The sequence below is a fragment of the Xyrauchen texanus genome, chromosome 36 (genome assembly GCF_025860055.1).
Source record: "Xyrauchen texanus isolate HMW12.3.18 chromosome 36, RBS_HiC_50CHRs, whole genome shotgun sequence".
In the NCBI taxonomy this organism is placed as follows: Eukaryota; Metazoa; Chordata; class Actinopteri; order Cypriniformes; family Catostomidae; genus Xyrauchen; species Xyrauchen texanus.
In genome coordinates, this window is record NC_068311.1 from 33,314,228 (window position 1) to 33,340,639 (window position 26,412).

General features: G+C 42.0%; 1 protein-coding gene across 4 annotated transcripts in view; it reads left to right on the forward strand.

The window, feature by feature from the left end:
* Positions 1-26,412, forward strand: part of LOC127629997 (tripartite motif-containing protein 16-like) — a 327,862-nt gene that overhangs the window by 277,840 nt on the left and 23,610 nt on the right. For 2 of the 4 annotated variants that reach the window (XM_052107360.1, XM_052107363.1), the window contains exons 1-5: positions 1,250-1,881; positions 3,273-3,368; positions 3,453-3,686; positions 3,863-4,016; positions 4,146-4,202. In XM_052107360.1, coding sequence (XP_051963320.1) covers positions 1,291-1,881; positions 3,273-3,368; positions 3,453-3,686; positions 3,863-4,016; positions 4,146-4,202 — 1,132 coding nt within the window. In that variant the 5' untranslated portion in view covers positions 1,250-1,290. Of the gene's footprint in view, positions 1-1,249; positions 1,882-3,272; positions 3,369-3,452; positions 3,687-3,862; positions 4,017-4,145; positions 4,203-26,412 lie in introns of those variants that run through there. The other 2 variants (XM_052107362.1, XM_052107361.1) reach the window with 2 other exon arrangements.

Below are 26,412 nucleotides of genomic sequence, written 5' to 3' on the forward strand. Positions count from 1 at the left end.
TGCAGACTCAATTATTGTATAAAGTATGGAATTATTTAAATATTACAAGTAAATATTACAACATATCTGTCTCTCTAAAAAGTCTCTTTCACATAAAGAAAGCATTGGACATTTGACTAGTAGTGGGGACTGAAGAGGTGGGCATACGTTGTATGCTTTCCGATGACTATACCACTGGTGGGAATATAACTCAAAGTGATGGACAGGGAATTTAAAAAACTGAATTCAAATCAGGAAATCGGCACCGTTGCACTCTAGTAACTTTTAGATGGGAGAGGGAAAACTAATCCTGAACCAGTAGTTATGGTCAGCATTCTACATATAACTCATCATTATATAATTTGTCCTCAGCATTAAACACTCTCCACCAATGGCTGTTGAGTGTTCAAAAACCCTTACTTTCATATCTAGTTTTTGCTTTGTCAAATCTTAAAACCATGGAAGAAAAAAATCAACCAGAGCAAAAGTAGTCATGTAACATCAATGGTAAACACTGTTTCAAAACATCTTGAAAATTTTATGTTTTTACATTTTAAAATTGTGCAGAATCTCCAGCTCTCTATGCATGAGGCATGAATACATTTGAAATCTGTTCAGCATAAACCTCTCGCAACTCTTGAAGCAGTGAAGTCTGAATGCTGGTGTGACAAAGTGACAAAGTGATCCGTAACCAGTTGAGGTCCACAGTCCTTTCCAACTCTCTTCCAGAAATTTCACTCCACCATTGGCTAGGTTGTGTGTCCAACCAGGTCACTGTGACCACATTCTGATAAATTGCAAGTCAGAGAGTTCTTGACAAACTGAACAATCAAAAGGGATTTTGTGATTGGTCTAGCCACATTTAAACAGGTTTTCCAGGACAAACTAAGACCACATAAACACTGCAGCTAAATTCAGTTGACAGTTCTCCTTTTAGTGCCTAATCCTGTTCTGTACACACACAGTTAATTCAAATTCAGGGAGTGACAACCGCATATTCAGAAATTCCACACAGTGTGTATTGAACTGAACTGAACAACTACTATGACATGATTAATGACATGTGAGAGTCATGTCTGTCTTCTTCTGGTGGAAATCACTCAAACAGAGATATATGTCTTCATTCATTAATTTATTCCAGTCTTTGTATCATCTGTAGTTTCTCTCATCAGCCCCCATCAACTATTTTTGCACACGCCTCTCAAACACAGAACCAGGAAACTGTGTCAACTGTTCATTTCATGGAAACTGAAACTAAAGTGTTGTCGAGCTGTTGTACGTGTCTCTCTGTCTCAGAGTACATGCAGTAAAATGGCAGAAGCCAGTATTTCATGGGCTCATGAGCAGTTCTGCTGTTCTATCTGTCTGGATCTCCTGAAGTATCCAGTGACCATTCCCTGTGGACACAGTTACTGTATGAACTGTATTACAGACTGCTGGAATCAGGATGATCTGAAGGGAGTCTACAGCTGCCCTCAGTGCAGACAAACCTTCACCACAAGACCTGTGTTATTTAAAAGTACTATTGTGGCTGAAATGGTGGAGAAACTGAAGAAGACGAAACTCCAAACTGCTGTTTCTCCTCACTGTTACGCTGGAGCTGGAGATGTGGAGTGTGACGTCTGTACTGGAAGAAAACACAAAGCTGTCAAGTCCTGTCTGGAGTGTCTGAACTCTTACTGTCAAGATCATCTTGAACAACATGAGAATTTCTTTCGAAATAAGAGACACAGTCTGATGGATGCTACCGGACGACTCCAGGAGATGATCTGCGGTCAACACAATAAGCTTCTGGAGGTGTTTTGTCGTACTGATCAGAAGTGTATCTGCATGTTGTGCACCATTGATGACCACAAAAACCACGACACTGTATCAGCTTCTGTCGAGAGAACTAAAAAACAGGTATGAACTGAAACTGCATGTGCCCTAAGTAAGCACAAAGTTAAATTCTATCTCTATCACGTTAAGTTACATATACATGAATGCAATTAAATCACTGCAAGTTTCCATGTTGCTAAACATCAAATATGATTTGCAGTAATTTTGATATAGCTACTCTTAGAGTTAGGATGACCACCTGGCTATTGCTCTGTTGCAGGTCAGCAGACCTGATTTTGCGGGACAATGCGGGACACGAGGGAGAGATAACTTAACTTTTATTGTACTAGGTGAATAAATATTGATTTTATATTAGATGTATTTTTGCAGTGATGTTAAATGTTAATGACAGCGCTGTGAACGTCACTCAGTTTGGCATAAGGTCTACGATACAAACTCATTTTAACAGCACAGACCTACTCAATATAAATATAATGAAGTGAAAATAATAATCTAATCGTTAAAAAGCACATTTCCAAATGAGCACATCAATTCCATTATTAAAGACTAGAAAGATTAAATGCGTTCTTACCAGATTTAGTGTATCTTGAATTAAATTTTTTTTGTCTGATCTGGCTGCTTCGAGTAGGGCCTTCTCATTCATTATGACTGTAGAACTCCTGGCAGGTGTAGGTGTTCACTTTCACCAGGAGTTCACTTTTGATGAGGTCCACAGATGCTCAGTTCCTTGTCTCTGTCCACGCAGCGGTCATCAGTGAAAACCTCTCCACGAACGCGTTGGTGACAGGAACGCTCAAAGCGAAAGATATCAGAGCGTTCATGTTTGGGGCACTGAAATGCTTCAGAGCTGTCCGTGAAACTTCTGTGGCATACCCTGCACTCTCCTTTTTTAGGGTCACCTGTAACTGGTTTTAACCATGTATATATTTTCTCCAATTCTTTATTATACGAATAAAGACACGTTTTCTTCTCTGGAGCTCCGGATAGACCCATTTTTCTGTTGCAGTTTTTTTTTTACGGTGTTTTCCCGCTCTAGCAAGAAAAAAAGGCTGCGCTTCGCATGTTCAGTGTTTTCTTATTACATTTTTTTTTTATAGTGATTTTGTAATTAAAGGACGATGAAATAAAATGATGCCGAAATAATAATAAAGAAAACAAATTATACAGACAAAATTGAAATGCAGTACACTGCTTATGACTTGCAGGAAGCGGGACAAAGCTTCTAATTTCGAGACTGTCCCGCAAAATGCAGGACAGGTGGTCACCCTACTTAGAGGTGTTACATAAAAACAAAACAAACAAACAACATTATATTCATACATAATGATCTATAAAGAATTTCTCTAAAGCTGCTTTGCTTTGAAACAATAAGTACTTTGAAAATCGCAATACAACAATAAGGATTTTGTATCATATAGTTCTAAGATTGAACTGCATGTTTGTTTGATGAACAGAGTCACTTGGAGGAGACACAGAAGAAATCCCAACAGAGAATCCAGGAGAACGAGAAAAAGATGGAGGAGTTGAGAAGAGCTGTGGAGTCTCACAAGGTGAGTTTGAGAAGTTTGAGACTCAGTTGGGTCACAGGTTGTGTGAGGTGTCAGTAAGAGCTGATTGTAATGTGTGTGTAACAGCGCTCTGCACAGACAGCAGTGGAGGACAGTGAGAGGATCTTTACTGAACTGATGCGCTCCATTGAGAGAAGACGCTCTGAGGTGACACAGCTGATCAGAGATCAGGAAAAGGCTGCAGTGAGTCGAGCTGAAGGACTCTTGGAGCGACTGGAGCAGGAGATTGCTGATCTGAGGAAGAGAGACACTGAGCTGGAGCAGCTTTCACACACACATGATCACATCCAGTTCTTGCAGGTAACACATCTCATCATTACTATTCATCACACTGAAGCCTCATGAGAACATCAGAGAATCATTGAAATACAGAACAGATATGGTCAAAGTGTTTCTCAGATCTATTTCATTTAATCATGACAGTATAAATGTAACTGTAGTGGAGCTGATGAAGCTTTTCTGTTGTTTTTCTGTAGAGTTTTCAGTCTTTCTCTGCAGGATCTCAAGTCTTACCCAACATCACTGTCAGTTCTCTTCTGACTTTTGATGAGGTGATCAAATCTGTCTCTCAACTCAAACAACAACTGGAGGATTTCTGTGGAGAACACATGGAAAAGATATCTGAGAGAGGTAAATTAACAGAAATTAATTTACTTTTATGGATTAATTTTAAAGATAAATCTTTATCTAGTGTAAATAAATGTAAAATTAACATAGAATGTGGTAATTACAGTAAATATGTATTTTTTATTCAAATAGTAACATACACTGAAATGATCACTGATGAACCCAAGACCAGGAACGAACTCCTACAATGTAAGTGTCATGCCACACCCCCATCAGTCTCTCCTTCCTCTGCTGTTACACAACCTAACTCCCCAGTCTTCTGAGCCTCATCACTCATTTGTTACACCTGCTCTCAAGCATCTCATTACCAGGACACTATATATACTCTATTCCTCACTTCATTGTTTAGTCTCATTTACAAGCTCAAGGTCTCATCAGCCTTTGCTAGAAACTTTGTTTCATGCATGCTAGTTTTGTCAGTTCTATTTACAATTGTTTTCTTCTGTTCCTAATTTTTTTTTAAGTTCAGTTAATAAATATCGCTGCATTTGGGTTCAACTATCTTCTGTGTGCTACATAATTGTGCCAGTAAGTCACTATAAAGAAAAAAATCAACTCATGCTAAGATGCATCTTCAGAATAACCAACAAATTAGTAAATTAAAATGTAGTTATTGTTAAACTTCTGAATGCAATTGCTATAATCAAAGTCTGAATGTACAGTAAATATAAAAAAACGAAATATCCAGGTAATGGTCAACCAGAACAGGCTTTCTACTTCAGCAATTAACGCGTGAATTAATCATTGGCGGCTCTAAACTGCTATAATCATAACATTTCAACAGGCTAGAGTTGACCGGTTTAAAACTCTTTCAACATCACAACCATTCAGCTTGTGACATAGTTCACCCAAAAATGAAAATTATCCTTAGATTTTGAAGCCCAAAAAATTGCATCCATCCATCAAAAAAGTAATCCATACGGTTCCAAAAGGCTAATAAAAACGTGAAGTCGGCCGTTTCCGGAAGCCAGTGATTATAATGGCTTGAGGGTGAGTAAATTATGGGTGAACTAACACTTTAAGCATGTTTTGCCAACCATCATAAAATAGAAGCAGAAGAAGAAGCTGGTTGGACATTGCAGTGGAGATGCATGATAAGCACTTTACTGCATCATTCAGCATACACGAGGATGCACACATCTGAGGGTTATTTGTTTGCATTTAATCCATGCACATTTCATTAGAGAGAATCATTTTTTAGAGTTTTTTTATACATACACACAGATATGAGTGAGCATCACAATGCAGCATATTCAAACAACTGTAACTTCCAAAATCTGTCAATACTCTGAGCCTGTGCTTTCTATGAATGTGCCCATAGTCAAGCCTAGGGTTTCTCAACCTTTTGCGCACTGCGACCCACAGGACGGTTAGTGATTTGCAGAATGAATTACAGTTTTTCTCAATTGCTAAAACACAATTTCTGAAACCTTGCTCCATTTTCTGAAAACATTAAACACAAAACCTCATCTTCAAGCACTATTTACAAAACCTCTGACTCTTCTTGCAAAATGAAACTTTCACCTCAAAACAGTTTTACCTGTGTTCAAAATCAAACACTGCTCTCAAATCATAAACAAAGTGATCAAAATGCTATACACTATCAAGCAGTCAGTAAACAATACACCAAAAAATTTAAAACACATTGTTCAAAACATATAGTTCTCAGGGAGAACTACATTTTTAATCTCAAAACAAATTTCATATTTTTTCATTGTACAGTCTACAGCAGTGCACTGTACTACAGTATACGATACTCAAGGGACACAAATGAAAGGAGTAAACATGTGATCAGTGTGCTTCTTGTCTTTGGCCTGGGTCAGGCCAGAGCACTTCGTCGACATCACAAGCAATATTGTCCCTCCTGAGGCAACAGGGGAAGAAGCCTCTTGTGTGTCGTATCCAGCCCTGACATGATTCCTCACCAATATCACCACAGGCTAAATCCATGGCTTGCAGCAGATTTACTCTGGTGTAGGGTTGTCTATCATAAACTTTCCATCTCCAAGAGGAGAAAAACTCCTCAATCGGATTCAGGAAAGGCGAGTATGGAGGGAGGTACAAGTTCATAAACTGCCCATTGATGTTAAACCATTCCCTTACCTGAGCAGCTCGGTGGAAAGTGACATTGTCCCACACTATCACATATGTGGGAATGGGATTCTCATTTAGCTCTTGACCCTGCTGCTCTTCAACCTGCTGCTGAAATAAAATATCTCTTAGATTGGCCATAAATCTTAGAAGGTGCTGGGTGTTATATGGCCCGAGTGTAAAATGGTGATGTAGAACAGCATGGTTGCTAATAGCAGCACAGATTGTGACATTGCCACCTTGTTGACCAGGGACTTCAACAATGGCCTGCTGTCCAATCATGTTTCGGCCTCTCATTCTCCTCTTTGTTAGATTGAAGCCAGCTTCATCGACAAAGATGAACTCATGGGGTCTGTCCAAGGATTCCAACTCAAATATTGTCTGTGTAGAAATACAATATACTGTATTTAGAATTGTGTAAGTCGTACAGAGACAGTGATATACTGTAGAGTACAATTAGGCCTACTGTATGCACTTCTAATTCACATACATTGTATATACTGAAGAGTAATGTCATTCACATAGTATGTGTTAGTACTGTAGACAATCTGGATTACAGTAAATGTTTCTGAATGTCCACTTACTTGCACATACTGAGCTCGCAGTTCTTTCACCCTTGGTGAGTTGCGCTCAAAAGGTACTCTGTATACTTGTTTCATTCGCATCCTGTTACGATGGAGGACACGGTCAATTGTGGAAATGCTCACACTGTCGATTCCCTGGAAGTGTGTGTTGTCTTGTATCAATCGTTCCTGGATTTCTCTGAGTCGTATTAAATTATCTTGAAGGACCATGCCCACTATAACAGCCTATTGCTCAGGAGTGAATATAGCTGTACTTCCACCTGCATGTGGCAGCCTTGCAATTCTAAAAAAAAGTAGATGTGCAGTTACAAAAAAATGCATGCAGTACTATACATACAGTAATGTAGTTTGCAAATGTCTATTGAAACAGTTGCATATAGTGTAGAACAGTAAATTTGCTATTACAAAAATACAGTAGTATACTGTACCTGTTCTCTTCTCTGAATGTCCTTACTATGGTTGACACAGAAAATCGGCTCAAATTGGGTTGCACTCTAAGTCCTGCTTCCCTCATTGTCAGTCCATGGACAAGAACATGGTCTATGACTGTTGCTCGAATTTCATCAGATATTTCCACTCTTTGTCCTCCTCCTCCTTCTCCTCTTCCTCTTTCTTGCCCTCCTCCTCTTCCTCTTTCTTGCCCTCCTCCTCTTCCTCTTTCTTGCCCTCCTCCTCCTCTTCCTCTTCCTCTTTCTTGCCCTCCTCCTCTTCCTCTTTCTTGCCGTCCTCCTCCTCGTCGCCCACCTCGCATACACACTCGTCCTCTTCCTCTCACATTGTTTCTTCTATCCATTCTCAGACTTTCTCCTTCCCACCTTCAACAACCTGTTTGCTCTCTGAACTGGCTTATATTGGTTGTGTCACATCATTTGAAACAGGTTGAATCAGTTTTGAGTGGTTGTGTTCAATCAAATGACATGTGTTCTCTATTTGTATTTGATTGTTGCCACTTGTGTTTACCAGTATGGATGACATGTGCATTAGAGTGCAGAATGTGTTTTGAGAATGAGAATGTGTTCAGAGTTTTGCTGAAAAGTCTAAGTGAGATCTGCAAATTGTGTTTTACCATGTGAAATTGTTTACGGTATTGACAACAGACTCCACAATTAGCTAAATGAGTTCAGGCAACTGAGAACTTTGTTCAGCTAATGGATTTTAGTGTTTTAGCAATTGAGAAAAACTGTAATATATACTTAATTAGTCTAGTTATATTTATATGCTTAAAATATAGCAGCCTGATATCTGTAACCCAATATTTGTAGCTTTGATGCTGCTGGCTGAAGTTTTCAGATGTGAGACTTTTCGGACATTCCCGTACCCACCGTATGCACAATTTCCAATTAATGTCAGAGAAATGCAGCCCCTCTTATGGTTGTTTACGTAAACCTAGAGATATTAACACGATTCGACGACAGAGGTCACTGCTGTCCCAATCATTGCTAATGTACAGTTCTATCCTTCTAATAGGTATTTTGTACGCATGACAGAAAAATCTTGCAACCCAGTAGACAATGATGTGAATCATTACCCAGTGGTTGAGAAACCCTGGTCTAGCCCATATTTTCTATTTATAAACACTATAATCAAATGTGAATGAATGGATGTATATCATTGTGCCATATGTTATATTCTCCTGCCAATAATAATGAAAGGAAAAGTGAACAGAATTATTCTTCATGGAAGCATCAAATTAAATATTATAAGAATAAGAATCACAATTTTCCATTACATGAAATAGGCTGTAAGTATTGCGACCGCATTATTTGTACAGTCTTTAACTAAATACGTGTGTTTGAGTTTTACACTACATGTAATAACCCGCATTGCAGTGTGCTTTGTTATTCAATATCTGTCAAGTATTTTATTATTAGTTAATATATGGTACTGATGATAATAATATGCCCCAAAGCTTGATAACATTGATTCTTTTTTGGAGTGACTATTTGCACCCAGGTGTAAATAGCACCTGCCACAAAGAGTGGCTGCTTGCACCCCAATAGTCTATTGGCAACATCGAAATTTATGACAAACTGTGTTGCAAGTGAGGCAATAGTGGTAGTCTGTTTCATATCTCCATAATATAAAGGTAGTTTTACTGTAGTAATATTACAGTAGCAATCTTTATTTCGTTTTGTTGTTGTTGCAGAACAGATACAGTAGAGCTGATGCAATTATCCATGGTATTACTGCAGTAATATGGTGTTAATATAGTAATCTTGTTTACAGTAATGTGGTTGAAAGTACTTTACTTCAAAATACCTGTCACGAACCCCGCTCCTCTGCCCCATCCCCGCTTCGTCGCACACACACTCACTCCCTCGACCTCACTCCCTCGCTCCGCCCCCTCGAGCTTTTCACGCTCTTTTTGCTCGCTCGAGCCCTCACGCCCACTTTGCTCCTACTCGCTCACATGCTCGTAGGTTATCTCCCTTCCTCGAGTTTCTCACGCGTTTCCAATCCCCCAGAACATTATGACCACCTGCACTCATGTCATCAGCACTCCTGCACATTAGTTTCACCTGCACTCGTCTCATCACCTTTCATTGTTTACACCTGCACCTTCCCCTATAAATACCACAGCACATCCGTTTCACGGGGGTTGGTTATTGTATTTAGTTTCCCGTGTCTTTGCCCCCCGCTAGTCTCTAGTTTTGACCTCCTCTCGTTCACCTCTTAGCTTGCCAGCCCCCCTTGTTCCCCTGTCTTTACCTCTCGCTTGTCTTGCTTGTAAATTGATTCCCCGGCTTCGACCTCACGCTCCCTTTGACTACTCTCTCCCGGATTTGCCCCCTTGTTTATATCTTGATTCCCCGGCTTTTGACCTAACGCTCACCCTGACCATTCTTCTCTGGACTTGCCCTTGTTTTGTACTGTTGCCTGCTTTTATTTTAATAAAGCAGTTTTTACACCGACATTGTGACTGTCTCTTCTTGTGCGGGTTACAAAATAACCAACCGTTACCGAAGACAGTCACAATGCCCCGCACTGAGGATTCGCGCAGCTCACTAGAGCGGAGGTGCACGTCACATTCGGCGCGAGGAGCTACAGTTTGGAGGCAGGACCAAGCGCTCGCGGCCCAGGGGCAGCAGGTATGTCCCTTGTCTGATTTATGTCACCCTGTTTCACCTGTGTCTGCCCCTGAGCCCGTTATGCCTCCAGTGCATTTCTGAGCACCGTAAGCCTTCAACCCCCTGAGAGGTTTGATGGCTCTTCGGGCGCTTGCCAAGGGTTGTTTATGCAGTGCAGCGGTTGTAGAACTTTTAACCGTGCCCTTAACATTATGGACCCAGCAGCCCAACTCTTGGTTTTGCGTCAGGGGAGTCAACCCTTGGAGGCTTATGTGGTTGATTTTTGTGCCCTGGCCAACCAGGTGAATTTTGATGAGGTGGCTCTGAAAGACATTTTTCAATTTGGACTGAATGAGCCAGCCTAATCATTCATGCCTGGTGGTCGCTGCTCTCTCAACCTGGCTCAGTTTATTGACCTCGCCCTACTGTACGCTGGTTCCTCGTTTACTGTGGGGGAGGCAGAAACTGAACCAGCTTTCCAGACCACGGCCCCCGTCTTGAAGCCTACCACGGCCCCCGTCTTGAAGCCTACCACGCCCCCCGTCTTGAAGCCTACCACGGCCACCGTCTTGAAGCCTACCACGGCCCCCGTCTCGAAGCCTACCACGGCCCTAGCCCCGAAGCCTGACACGGCCCCAGCCCCGAAGCCTGACACGGCCCCAGTCCCGAAGCCTTACACGGCCCCAGTCCCGAAGCCTGACACGGCCCTAGCCCCGAAGCCTGACACGGCCCCAGTCCCGAAGCCTGTCACGGCCCCAGTCTCGAAGCCTGGCACGGCCAGCGAGTCAACGCCCATGCCTGCCACGGCCAGAGAGTCAGCGCCCATGCCCGCCACGGCCAACGAGCCATCGCCCATGTCTGCCACGGTCGGCGAGCCAGTGCCTGTAGCCTCGACCATCCCCATGGCCACGTCCCCTGTTGGCCGAAGACGTAAGAGAAGGAAGAGGGCCCCTTCTCCCCAGTCTCGTCTTGTGCTCAAGACCGCAGAGGTTCCCTCAGGGTCTTCCACAGCTCTACCGACCTCTGCTCCGCCCTCAGAGTCTTCCACGGCTCTGCCGGGTTCTGCTCCGCCCCCAGAGTCTTCCACGGCTCTGCCAGCCTCTGCTCGCCCCTCAGAGCCCTTGCGGCCTCCGCCTCTCGAGCCTCCCAGGGCTCCTCCTCTGGAGCCTCCCAGGGCTCTTCCTCTCGAGCCTCCCAAGGCTCCTCCTCTCGAGCCTCCCAGAGCTCTACCTCCCAAGCCCCCCAGGGTTCTGCCTTTCAAGTCTCTCAAGCCTCCCAGAGCTCTACCCCTCGAGCCTCCCAGAGCTCCGCCCCTCGAGCCTCTCAGGGCTCCGTCCCTCGAGTCTTTCATGGCTCCACCCCTCAAGCCTCTCACGGCTTCGCCTCTCGAGTCTCTCAAGCCTCTCAGGGCTTCCCCTCTCGAGTCTCTCAGGGCTACTCCTCTCGAGTCTTCCAGGGCTCCTCCTCCTCCCGAGGCTCCGTCTCTTGAGTCTTTCATGGCTCCCCCCCTCAAGCCTCTCGAGTCTTCCACGACCTCTTTCCCCGAGCCTCTCACGGCTCTACTCCCAGAGACTCCAGAGCTTCCTAGGTCTCCGCCTCCAGAGCCTCCTACGGCTCCACCTCCCGAGCCTCCTACGGCTCCCCCTCCAGAGCCTCCCACGGCTCCACCTCCCGAGCCCCTCACGGCTCTGCTCCCAAAGACTCCAGAGCTTTCTAGGTCTCCACCTCCAGAGCCTTCCAGAACCCCACCTCCAGAGCCGCCTACAGTGCCGCCTCTGACGGCACCGCCTTTCACGGCTCGTCCCTGGCCCCCTGACCCTGTCCGGTGGCCCCCTGACACTCTCCCTGTCCTGTGGCCTCTTCCCTGGCCTCCTGACCCTGTTCCTGTCCGGTGGTCACCTTCCAGACCCCCTGACCCAGCCTCTGCCCTATGGCTGCCCCCTAGATCTCCCGACCACCCGCCTGTCCGCTATGTTCCCCCTGACCTTGCCTTGAAACTGCCCATTGACCCCATGGACTCTCTCATTTCCCTCTGTGCCCCTTGGACTGCCCTCAATTTTGTTTGTGTGTTTTGTGGGTTGTCTGTTCAGGGTTTTTTTTGTTTGTTGGTATCGTCCAGCACCACCTCCTCGCAACCGAGCGCCGCCGTCAGGAGCCGTCCGTTTTAGAGGGGGGAGTACTGTCATGAACCCCGCTCCTTTGCCCCATCCCCGCTTCGTCGCACACACACTCACTCCCTCGACCTCACTCCCTCGCTCCGCCCCCTCGAGCTTTTTACACACTTTTTGCTCGCTCGAGCCCTCACGCCCACTTTGCTCCTACTCGCTCACATGCTCGTAGGTTATCTCCCTTCCTCGAGTTTCTCATGCGTTTCCAATCCTCCAGAACATTATGACCACCTGCACTCGCATCATCTGCACTCCTGCACATTAGTTTCACCTGCACTCGTCTCATCACCTTTCATTGTTTACACCTGCACCTTCCCCTATAAATACCACAGCACATCCATTTCACGGGGGTTGGTTATTGTATTTAGTTTTCCCGTGTTTGCCCCCCGCTAGTCTCGTCTAGTTTTGACCTCCTCTCGTTCACCTCTTAGCTTACCAGCCCCCCTTGTTCCCCTGTCTTTACCTCTCGCTTGTCTTGCTTGTATATTGATTCCCCCGGCTTCGACCTCACGCTCCCTTTGACTACTCTCTCCCGGATTTGCCCCCTTGTTTATATCTTGATTCCCCGGCTTTTGACCTAACGCTCACCCTGACCAAATCACGTAACGGGTGCGTTACAATCCAATTCATCATCCCTATGCCCTACTCACTAGGAAGACCGAGTCCATGATGTGAGCATTCCGAGGGAGCATGACATCACAGTTTCACCTGTTGATGTGCCCCCCCCCCCCTTCCCGAGCACAAACCATGCAAATTACATACCCAACTTAAATGGCTGTATCTACCGGCTCCCCTGGAGTATGGACACAGTTGTAGTATCTTTCTAAAGATGACACTTTGGGCTTCACTTCTCAAGTTTCAGAATTAATACATGTTGTTATTTTAAAGCAAAAAAAAGAGAATGCTCATTCTGTTTAGAAGACTTCATATATAAGATAATATACAGTTTTACACAGGAATGCTGCTCAGATTGCATAGTCGTCGAAGAACGACAATGAAGTGTAATTCTTCCAGGCGAGATCTCATGTAAACATGGAGAACATATCAAGATTTGTAATTACGTACAAGTGCTACTGGACGTTATAGAATTAACTGTCACGGACAATTGACCCAAGTAGGCTGAATTGGATTCATCTGGCGATCGCGACTTCATAATAAGGTATGAAGTCCCGTTTTTGATATTGCATGTTGTCATCCGCACTTCCGGCACAAATAAACAAATTGCTGTTTCTGGAGGACTGTTATCATGCAACAGAGATCGGATGTCAACGTCGAACTCTTAAACCATCGAAAAGACGTATAATCCGTTAACATTAATCTCATATCCATCCATGCAGATATCAGAATGCAAATATATTAAACGTAAGCAGAGTGATTGTCACTCCCGAGTGCAAAAGAATACGTATCAACGGGTTAATATAGCCTTCACCAAGCCTTGCGAAAGAATTTACTTCGTTCGGTACAACATTCAATGAGGTTCCAAGGGCGCACTTACGCGATCCATAAAACGCAGCATTTTATTACTCCAGACGTACTTCCATGTTCTCATTGCTAGCACCACTGTTGCGGTGCGCCTCTGACACCTAGCGGTAGGCTTCGCACCGCTTCTATTCATCAGATTATCTAACACCAGCGTAAGGCATTTCGCTATGATCAGGTCATACAGCGAGTAATTCCCATCTCATGGCATACTTCCATTTTATTATCATTCAGGCATCATCAAACAGCAGAAATTCGTTGGCATGTCTTCACAAATCATTCACTCATCGTGGTCAGACCACTAAAGCAACAACTAATCAGAACCAATACGATCGACAGCGTAAATGCCGGAATTCAGCCATACATGTTTAGGCTTGCGTGTATCTGGTCTCCTGAATATGACAGGGACAATGGTATCTTAGCACATCAGCCGTCGAATCAGCTATCGAGCACATTCGGAAGGAGATTTGCAAATATTCACAAAATATAAAGTGTATAAAGTATAATATAAAGTAACATCTTCAGGTCGTAAAGGTGGGACATGAACAGCCGGAACTGATCCATGCTCGAGAATCACATTCTTGAAGATCCCGATTCATATCAACACACATTCACAAAGCAGTCTTGTGCAAGATGATTTGCACAAACATGCACACATTTTTGTATGTTTCGGGGCACACCTCTTTCAAAAACGAAACTGTCCACTGCATCTTCAGAGCTCTATGCCGGGAGTACATGAAGACTCTTATGTTCCTTTTACAGCCAACAACTAAACTCTCATGAAGCTGAGACATTATTATTCTCACCGTATTTGCTCCAGCTTGAGGAATAAGAGGGAGGAGAGAGCGAGAGAGGAAAAAAAAAAAAAAACGAGCCCACAATGTGTCTCTAGAATTCTAGACATCACACATATTCTCTAACCATGCAAGCTTCCCCCCTAAAGACACATGACAGGATCAGATCTATTTTCACGTCGTTTCCTGGTCAGTTCGGGTCTCCTAACGCAATCTCCAGCCCTATCAGGCCACCTCAATTGTGCCATGCTTATCATTCCTCAAGGCTACTCCGCCGTTTTTCCACCTCCTCACACTAGCTCATTCCATAGACAGCCTCTCCTACCCACCAATAGATGATGGCTGGCAAGAATCTCCGGTTGATACGCCCCTATTTCTCGGACATGGCTCCCTCCATAGGATTCAGGGGTTGCTGTCTAGGACCATGGTTCACAGGGGAATGGCCAGAATTATACTTTCTTCAATATAGCTTCCTACGCTCCAGACGCTCTCTTCGTAAGTAATCCCATTGCTAGATATTTCATAATTGAATGTATTTAACAAATGTTCTCGATCTACAATCCCAGTCTCGATGCGGCTCAGCGGAGGGAAGAAAGAAATGACACCGAGACCCAAGCTTCAAATCCTTCCTCGACATTCGTAGAGCACTTCATCATTCGGTCCAGCAAACAACCTTCCCCTCTACCCTCCAATGAAATGGTTCTTTACCCTATATGTTCAGAAATAGTAAATGCATTCCCAGAACCACTGCAGCCTCGTTCTGCGATGACACGGCAAGCTACATCTACAAAAGAAGTTTAAAATAGGCCTTTCTTATTCCACACCCATCATCACGGCCAGCGTCATATGGGTTCCCTCCAGAAACTCAAACGCATCGTAGTCATGTGACAATTCCGCAGTCGTTACTACAGTCAATAAAGTCTGGCCCTCCTCGAACCATCATGTCCCCTATGAGACGTCTGACATGGCAGAGCATTTCCTGTAACTTCATCATCCCAGCCAGACACATTCCCGGGTTTTTCAACGTAGTCTCTGACCCCCTCCCTCGCTTCGCAGGAGTTCCACAGACCAGCTCGACGGGCACCCTTCAAGGTATACTGGAATCTACAATGAAGATGCTTGGCTGCTGCTCTCCCCAATCGTACCTGAAATAGTCAACCTGACCCAAATCATCAAACAAGCTCAACTCCCCATCAGCCATAAGTTCTCATGCATATCTGGTGGTGGTTGGTGGCTCTTCCCCAGCTCATCCTTACCTACACAATGATTCAATTCAAGCAAGCTCACCGTTCGCAAGGACAGCACATAACCATGCCCCCCCCTCGCCGGGCTTCCATAATCTCAAGCACAGCTCCTTCGCATAGGTATTGCTCAAACCAGCCGTCCTCGCCGGAAGCTCAAACATTAACGAGATGGCTTTCAACAAGTTATGGCACGACAACATCGCCATTATCGTATGGCGTTATGTATGCTGTTCACTCTGGCAAAGATAACCATCAAACAACTTTCCCTTGTCGGAGGGTTTTCATATCAAAAGTTTTCTTTCAACAAAGTGATTGCACGCAACGTCGCCATAACCGTATGGCTTTACGTATGTTGCCAACCTTTCGGCAAAGATACCTCAAACAACTTTTCCCTCGTCGGAGGGTTTTCATATCAATGTTGTTTTCTTTCAACGAAGGGACCGCACCCAACATCGCCATTGTCATATGGCTCTACACACGTTGTCCCCTTCGGCAAAGATACCTAAAACAACTTTTCCCTCGCCGGAGGGTTTTCATACCAAATGTCTTTCAACGAAGGGACCTTACGCAACATCGCCATTATCGTATGGCTCTACACACATTGTCCCCTTCGGCAAAGATACCTCAAACAACTTTCCCTCGCTGGAGGGTTTTCATATCAAATGTTTTCTTTCAACAAAGGGATTGCACGCAACGTCGCCATAATCGTATGGCTTTACGTATGTTGCTCACCTTTTGGCAAAGATACCTCAAACAACTTTTCCCTCGTCGGAGGGTTTTCATATCAATGTTGATTTCTTTCAACGAAGGGACTGCATGCAACGTTGCCATTATCATATGGCTCTACACACGTTGTGCCCTTCGGCAAAGATACCTCAAACAACTTTTCCCTCGCCGGAGGGTTTTCACACCAAATGTCTTTCAACGAAGGGACCGTACGCAACATCGCCATTATCGTATGGCTCTACACACGTTGTCCCCTTCGGCAAAGATACCTCAAACAACTTTTCCCTCGCCAGAGGGTTTTCATATCAAATGTCGTTTATCATTCAACAAAGACACTGCACAGCAATGCCGGCCAAAAGCAAAGATTCTGCTCAACCAGGGGCTCTCGACAGAGTGCCCAAAATCACACTCGAGGACAAAGAGGAAATGCACAGGGATGAAATCAAACTCGGAAAAAAAAAAAATAATAAAACTGCTTTCCCATTGCAAAGGCTTCACACAACCACGCCAGAGGTATTGCAAATTTCACGTCAAATTCTGACGCTCGCATCTCTTAATTCCTCCTCCAGAATGAACGCCCAACACAAGACCTGGTTCGTACCAAACTGGATCATCTCTTTTGGGGGTAGTATACTACTTTCTCTCTTTTTGGGGGTAGGCTCCTCGCCCCTGCCACCTATCTCCGGCAGGACATGACGGTTCAACTACCTCGGACTGCTGGACGGGGCCTACGCCAAAGAGAGAGACATCACCTTCCGTTTTACATCTATCAAATAAATGGCATCTCAAACCTCACTCAAGCCTGCGTGTCTTCCCAATAGAAATGTAAGTGGAGCGTAGTTCTAGCGGGAAGACCAGCAGGTGCACATCATCACATCATTAGCTGGGCAACTCCTAGCCAATCGCACGTAAGCCAATGCTTTATAAGTCCGCTCACAATCTATCACATTGCTGTTTCGGTGTGCTAACACTGCAACCTCCACCTCCCCACCACCACCAGTTGAGCCCTGTCAGCAAGGGGGTAGGCTCCTCGCCCCTGTCTCCTATCTCCGGCAGGATATGACGGTTCCAGGTACAACTACCTCGGACTGCCGGACGGGGCCTATGCCAAAGAGAGAGACATCACCTCCCGTTTTACATCTATAAAATAAATGGCATCTCAAACTTCACTCAAGCCTGCATGTCTTCTCGATAGAAATGGAGTGATCAGGGTGTTGGTTTTTGGTGTTGATTCTGCTTGTGATGTGGGTTCAAATCCACCTTTTCCAAAAGGTATACCCTGTTCTTCCCATCTCATGTCAACAGCGAACAGAGACGCTTTCCTTTAATAAACATTAACATAAAATATTTGAAAGGGTTTTGTGGAGACATGTGAAACTTGGTGTTAAACTAGGGTGACCAGACATCCCTATTTTCCAGGTACAGTCCTAGTTTTTGATGATCTGTCCCCGACTGGAGCTATCCCCTGAAATGTCCCCGTTGTGCGGATTCAAAACCTTCCGCTAAGTGAATATACATGATTGTACTGATGGCTTGTAACAGTTTTGCCATTAAGAACTGGACCAGGAGGCAAGCTTAATTGAAACGAATCATCATTGTTAACAGCTTCGAGGTGAGGCACATACTAGTTATGTTTTAAATAAGTTATATTGTTATGTATTGTATAAAATGAATGCATATAAAATAAGAAAAATAAATGAAATGTAGAATAAAGTATCTGCAAAGGACAACAATAAATGTAAGTCAGCACATTACAGCATGGATTACATTGCGCCTTGCTGGGAAACAAGTGACTGAAAAGAAGCATCTTAATGCATAAGAATTTATCAAAATAAAATATATAATTAAGAAAAACCGGTCCAAGAGATACCATATGAGATAACTGATAGGTGGAATAGTGTAAATAAGTTATATTGTTATGTATTGTATAAAATGAATGAAAACATTTTTGTCTATCACGACTGGTCGGGTCAATTATAACAGGTTAAGACCTTTTATTAAATGCACTGATGTTGATGTTTTTTTCAGTATCAGGGCTAACAAATACAATTATGAATGTTTACAATGTATTTTGATTTTCAGGTAGATCATTTAATAACTAATATCTATGAAGTATCCATTTTCATTTATTGAAAAAAGCTGACAATCTAGTATTTTTTCTTTATATCATTCACCTACCTCTTTTTCAATACATCACCTACACATAAGTGTATATCTGTATAAAAAATATTCAAACAACATTATTGCTCTAATGTATAGTTCTCTTTTTTCATCTGTTATATCTTATTTTTGATATTATGTCACTACATGTATATATGTTAAAATGTATATGTTTGTATGTATGCATATATGGTTGCATTTGCACTGGAAGCTTGTCACCATGACAAATTCCTTGTGAGTATAAGCATACTTGGCAATAAAGCTAATTCTGATGAGATACCTAAGCTATAACTTTAATGCTGGCATTCATTTTGCATTGTTAGATCACCTTCTACACATCAAAACATAAAAAATACACTACAAATAATATTATTAACCATGATTTTAATCTTAATCCCAACAATAGTAAGGGTTATTTTTATTGGATACCTACTTTACAATATTGACAAATAGACAATAACACACAACAACAACAACAACAGTTATTTATTGTAAATATAGATATTGAGAAAACAAGTGTATATTTATAACCACAGTAACATACTATATATAGTAATTATGTCATGATATTGTGCTCCTCATCTTTACCCCAGTTAAATAAATTCAGAAACACACAAACATACATGCACAAACATTTCAAAATTATAAATAAATTAAGTGACTGTGTTTTTATCTTTCTCAGATTTTTGTCAGTTCACAGTGGATTCAAACACAGTGAATAAATACCTCCATCTGTCTGAAGGGAACAGAGTGATTACTGGCACTGTCACACTTCAGCAGTATCCTGATCATCCACACAGATTTTATGGTTGGTCTCAGGTTTTGTGTAGAGAGAGTGTGTTTGGACGCTGTTACTGGGAGATCGAGTGGAGTGGGAGTGTGTATATATCAGTGTCATATAAGAGCATCAGCAGGAAGGGGAGGGGTATTGAGTGTGCATTTGGATTTAATGATCGGTCCTGGAGTTTGTTCTGCACTCCCTCCAGGTACTCATTCTGGTACAATAATAAAAAGATTGATCTCTCTGTCCCCTCAAGCTGTTGTAGAATAGGAGTGTATGTGGATCACAGTGCAGGAACTCTGTCCTTCTACAGCGTCTTTGACACACTGACCCTCATTCATAGAGTCCACACCACATTCACTCAACCTCTATATCCTGGGTTTTATATTGAAAAGGGATCAACAGTGAAAATGTGTTATGTAACAAAATAGATGATACAGAAATTGAGCAAATAAAACTGTCATATCACAGATCTGATCTCGTTCCCTCCTTTCAAAGAACTAAGGTCCAGAGTAACCAAAATGTTAACTTTCAAAAACGTTACTTCAACACTGTGTCAGAAGCTGATGCTAAGGGAGCCGTAAACCGTGCTGATGTGTAATGCCTGCTAGCAATTACAGGGAAGTTACATGCGAGGTTTGGACGTGTGAAGGGCGAGCTCTGCGCACTTTGCTAGTTTTGATACTTTATGGGTCATAAACCAGTGAGATTCGATACACCCTACTGTTCTAGGAAGTAATATGTCAAAGAATTCAAAATCCATTAAAAGACACTTACATGCTCAATCTAATGCTAATCTGGAGGCCTCGAGCCAGGGACACAATTTGGCTGGTGAGGTGAAAATTTTGGGAAGATATGGGGTGGCCATGTTTTCTTTAGTGATGGCTCAAGTAAGAACAGGGGAGTCATTACACTGGTAAGTAAACATCTACAATTCAAATGTCTCAAACAGATTAAAGATAAGTTAGGGAGAGTTATTATTGTTTTAACAATAATTCAGGGGCAAAAGTTGATTTTGGCTAATATATATACCTAACACTGATGATCAGGGTTTATTCATAGACCTTGAAGGCTGCTGGCACCCCTCATGATATAATATTGGGAGGAGACATTAATCTAATGATGGACTCAGTCCTTGATCATAGTGAAGCAAAAATGCATAAGCCCCATAAGAGCAACATTGACCCTTCACATGATGTGTAAAAATCTTGGTATTACAGATATTTGGAGACTTTTGAACCCATCCAGCTATATATATATATATATATATATATATATATATATATATATATATATATATATATATATATATATATATACACTCACCTAAAGGATTATTAGGAACACCTGTTCAATTTCTCATTAATGAAATTATCTAATCGACTAATCACATGGCAGTTGCTTCAATGCATTTAGGGGTGTGGTCCTGGTCAAAACAATCTCCTGAACTCCAAACTGAATGTCAGAATGGGAAAGAAAGGTGATTTAACAATTTTGAGCGTGGCATGGTTGTTGGTGCCAGACGGGCCGGTCTGAGTATTTCACAATCTGCTCAGTTACTGGGATTTTCACGCACAACCATTTCTAGGGTTTACAAAGAATGGTGGGAAAAGGGAAAAACATCCAGTATGCGGCAGTCCTGTGGGCGAAAATGCCTTGTTGATGCTAGAGGTCAGAGGAGAATGGGCCGACTGATTCAAGCTGATAGAAGAGCAACTTTGCCTGAAATAACCACTCGTTACAACCGAGGTATGCAGCAAAGCATTTGTGAAGCCACAACACACACAACCTTGAGGCGGATGGGCTACAACAGCAGAAGACCCCACCGGGTACCACTCATCTCCACTACAAATAGGAAAAAGAGGCTACAATTTGCAAGAGCTCACCAAAATTGGACAGTTGAAAACTGGAAAAATGTTGCCTGGTCTGATGAGTCTCGATTTCTGTTGAGACATTCAGATGGTAGAGTCAGAATTTGGCGTAAACAGAATGAGAACATGGATCCATCATGCCTTGTTACCACTGTGCAGGCTGGTGGTGGTGGTGTAATGGTGTGGGGGATGTTTTCTTGGCACACTTTAGGCCCCTTAGTGCCAATTGGCCATCGTTTAAATGCCACGGCCTACCTGAGCATTGTTTCTGACCATGTCCATCCCTTTATGGCCTCCATGTACCCATCCTCTGATGGCTACTTCCAGCAGGATAATGCACCATGTCACAAAGCTCGAATCATTTCAAATTGGTTTCTTGAACATGACAATGAGTTCACTGTACTAAAATGGCCCCCACAGTCACCAGATCTCAACCCAATAGAGCATCTTTGGGATGTGGTGGAATGGGAGCTTCGTGCCCTGGATGTGCATCCCACAAATCTCCATCAGCTGCAAGATGCTATCCTATCAATATGGGCCAACATTTCTAAAGAATGCTTTCAGCACCTTGTTGAATCAATGCCACGTAGAATTAAGGCAGTTCTGAAGGCGAAAGGGGGTCAAACACAGTATTAGTATGGTGTTCCTAATAATCCTTTAGGTGAGTGTATATATACAGTATAGTCCCTCATTTCAGCTGTTGTTGATTGCACAATTGGAAACATTTATCCTCAGCTGACACCCTGGTAAGTTTAGAGGTGTTGCCATGTATGGAGAAAAAGAAATCATATAGTTGGTGCTTTAATATATGCCTTTTGCAAAATCCTGAATTCCAACAAATGTTAAAGGCTGAAATCAATGTTTATGTATCCTCTGCGGGCATGGCTTGGGAGGCACTTATGGCGTTTCTTAGGGGTCGGATCATACAGTATGCTTCATTCATCAAAAAATCCAAAGCACGAGAACTCATGGAGTTGGAAGGGAATATTAAAAGTGCAGAGGCAGAGCTGAAGTGCCAAATATCATCTGATGGCCTCAGAGAATTGACCTGATTGAAATACAGATATAATACTATTTTGTCGTGGAAGGTGGAGTTTTGGCTATTCAGGGCAAGACATTCATACTTTGAGTTGGGGTACAAAGCAGAGAAGCATTTGGCTAGATATATATAACAGAGAGATTCTTTTTCTACCATTTCCCTCAGTGAAATCTGCTGGTGGTAAAATTACCTTGGCCATATGTATTAATAATGCTTTTAAAGAATTTTAACTTGATCTCTATTGTTTCACGTCTTTGTCTACTGATGAAGATATTAGAAACTTTGTGGAGCAATTAGAACTCCCTAAACTGGCGAATGAGCAAAAAAATTATCTTGATTCTGAGATAATCTTGGAGGAGCTGGGAGAGGTAATTAAGGCCTTGCTTACAGGCAAGGCTCCGGGTCCAGATGGCTTTGCCACTGATTTTTTAGATCCTATAATACAGAATTAGCTCCACTTTTGCTAGAAGTTTATACAGAATCATTACAGAATGGAAAGCTTCCGCCAACCATGACGCAAGCGCGAATCAGTCTGATTCTTAAAAAGGACAAAGTTCCAAGTGAGTGTAAGAGTTAAGGTCCAATTTCTATGATCCAGCTAGACGTTAAAATATTGTAAAACATTTTTGCTAACCGATTAAGTAAAGTTATGACATCTTATATACATATAGATCAGACAGGGTTTATTGGGGCTATAGCTCTTCTGATAACATCAATATCATGTGGTCAGTTGCGAATGATCAGACTCCGGCCGCTGCCATCTCGCTTGATGCCAAAAAGGCATTTGATATGTTAGAATGGGATTATCTTTTTAAGATTTTGGAAATGTACGGTTCGGGAATCCTTTTTTTGGATGGATCAAGTTACTTTTTAGAAACCCAGTAGCGGCGACAAATTGATTAATTTCAGATTATTTTACTCTGGATAGGGGTTGCCCTCTTTCCCAATTATTGTTCTGTCTCGCCCTAGAACCATTAGCAGCCGCGATAAGAAAGGAGGATGATTTTCCAGGGGTGATGGTGGGAGGTATGGCACATAAACTTTTGCTTTACACAGATGATATGTTATTATCCGTCTCTGACCCCACTAGATCTATCCCTTGCCTCCACATTCCTTTTCTAAGTTCTCGGGATACAGAGTTAAATGGTCTAAATCCGAAGTTTCGGCTCTGACAGCGTACTGCCCGATAACGTTTTTTTCAGCAGGCACCTTTCAGTGGCCCAAACAAGGCATTAAGTATTTGGGCATTTTATTCCCAGCAAATTTGAGTGATTTAGTTAGAGCTAATTTGAACCCTTTAATAAAATGTTTTCGAGTGATGTGGGCAGGTGGGCTTCATTACATGTATCGATGATTTAGAAGGTTAATGTTATTAAAATGAATTTTATTCCAAAATGTAACTACCTGCTACAGTCTCTCCCTACAGATGTACCCCTCTCATATTTACATCTATGCATTTGGCAGACGCATTTATCCAAAGCGACTTACAGTGCACTTATTACAGGGACAATCCCCCCAGAGCAACGTGCCATGCTCAAGGGCCCAACAGTGGCATCTTGGTGGTGCTGGGGCTTGAACCCCCGACCTTCTGGTCAGTAACCCTGAGCCTCAAACACTGAGCCACCACTGCCCCATTTTTCAAGCAATTTGATAGCATAGAGATGTCCTTCATTTGGAATGGCAAATATATTTCAATAAATGCACAGGTCGATTGACAAAGGTGAGCTAGGCCTACCCACGATTTAGTTTTATAATTATGCGTTCGTCTCGGACATTTCGCTCATTGGTCGCTTCCACCTAAGAGAGCTCCTCCCTGGTTTTGTATTGAGCTGGAAGTTCTTGCCCCTATTTTGGCATTACAAAGACTTTCTATCAAACTAATCCGAGAAGTTAAGTTACACCCCGTTGTCTCACATTTGCACTCAGTATGGACAAAAGTGTCCAGAGTGTTTAATTCAGACATTTATTTAAAAGTTGCCTCAAGCATATGGTTGAACCCATAATTATGTATTATGTATTATCCCCTTTCTGCTGGTCAGAGTGGATTGTGAGGGGGGTTACTACACTCGGTAACCTATATGAGAGCGGAATGTTGAGATCCTTTGAAAATTTAGCTCAACATTTTGGGATTCCCAGATCTCAGTTATTTAGGTATTTACAGCAGCGCCACCTGCTCTGTAGTATTTTTGGGTGTAGCATATACCCCCCTAAAGCAGAAGACACTCTGAGAGGGGCGATTGCTGCTTTTGAAAAAGGTCATGAAGCATCAGTGTATTAATCCCTGTTAATTCAGAGTCGGGGGAACGGATCTTTAACTTCAATCAAGAGACTATAGGAGAAATATTTAAACATGGTATTGGAGGAGGGAGTGTGGGCTAGGAGTCTAAAAAACGTCAAATCTGCATCTAGAGTGCGCCTTGTGTAATTCAAGATTTTACAACGATTCTATTGGACATCCTCTAGATTGTATAGGCTTGGTCTTAAAGACACCCAACTGTTGGTGATGCAAATCAGTGGATGGAGACACAACCCATGTCTTTTTGTGGTGTGTTAAGATCCAAGAGTTTTGTGTGTGACGTATTTGGCGCTCAGGTTTCATTTTGCCCCAGACTGTGTATTTTGGGTGATGTTGGGTCCTAAAGAGTTGGGTCTTAAAGAGTTTGGCGATCATGTGTCATGATCGCCAAACAGATAGTTTTCAGATTCTGTGGATATATGTTTTGTTTTTTTGTTTAGAATGTGAATCAATAAAGAAATTATTAATCAGAAGAAATATGTAAAATGGAGGGAGTTGTTCATCTGATTAATCTAAAGGATTCATAAAATTCTGCCTAACCTTTTTGAGATCTTCTTTATCATTATCACAAGAAACACACAGTTAAATAAAAGAAAATTAGTTTTATTTACAAAACTATATACCACAATAACTAAATTATTTTTTATAATATGTTAAAAGTAGGGCTGTCGATTAAACACGTTAATTCAGAGCGATTAATTTGACAAAAAATAATGTGTTAAAAATATTAACGCATTTAATCGCAATGCCCCCCACCCCCGGACCATAATAAGGAAGAGTCTTGAGAAATGCAAGCTTGTAATACCACTTGTTCACTCCAGAGGGCAGTAATTGAAATTTCAGCTGTATGAGCAACACACAGTTTATACAGTGAAGAAAAATACTTCGGTAGGCTGAACAACACATTCTTGTGTTCAAAACGCTTGAAGGAGTGCAAATGCGAACTAAGGGATCTCAAGATGTGTTTAAAGATTGAGTATTAAACTACATTTAATTTGAAACAGTGACCTAAACATTTTATGTTTATGATGCAATGCACCCGAGACACTACACAAGCATGTCTGACACTGGATTGAGATGGTGCAAAATTTGGAAATTACCCATAAATATTCAAGAATTCAATCACGAATAAAATAAAATAAATTTCCTTCAAACTTATTTATAAGTACTACCTCACTAATTATTTTCTTGTAGAGAGATTTAATTGTGATATCAATATATTCTGTACATTTTGTGGTCTGCAGGAGGAAACATTTTTTCATTTATTTTGGAGTTGTCCCTACTCGACTTGTTTTTGGTCTGATTTCTATTATTCCCAGCTTTCAACTTTGTTTTGAAAATGTTTTATTCAGTTTTTTTTTTTAGCTATGACATGTCCCTTCATAAGGAATATTATTTGATTAATGTTCTGCTTTTGTTGGCAAAGTTTAGTATTCATAAATGTAAGTATGGTGGTTATAAACCATTTGTTTTAAATGTTTAATTCAGAGGTTCAGCAATACCTAAGAACAATTTCCAATTTGAGTAACAAGAAAGCTGTTTGTTGTCCTTAAACAAGCCCTCATAATAAATCTCCAACTGATTTACTGTGAACTGTGTGACAATGATTGACTTATGATCAATAATATGGTAGTAAACAATACATTGTATTCTAAAGCCGCTTTTTGTACTGTCTTATCAATGATTAAGAATGTAATGCATTTTAATTATCTAAATATTTTATATATATATATATATATATATATATATATATATATATATATATATATATATAATTTTTTAATATTTAAAGATAACTATGTATAATTATATATTGATACAGTATATGTATAATCATTATATATTGAATTATTGTTATATGAGGGGCTTTCTCAGCAAATATTTGTATATGCGATTAATCGCGATTAATTAATCGGGACACCATGTAATTAATTCGATTACATTTTTTATGGAGGAGCGAGTCCACCCGTGACAGATCCATGGGACGTCTTATTATTCCACTTGAAGCATTCGTCCTCCTTATCAGATAAGCTATTTTAACAAAATCATTATGTTATCCAACAAAAGCTGCCGCAGCAGCTCACTGTTTGCATGCATA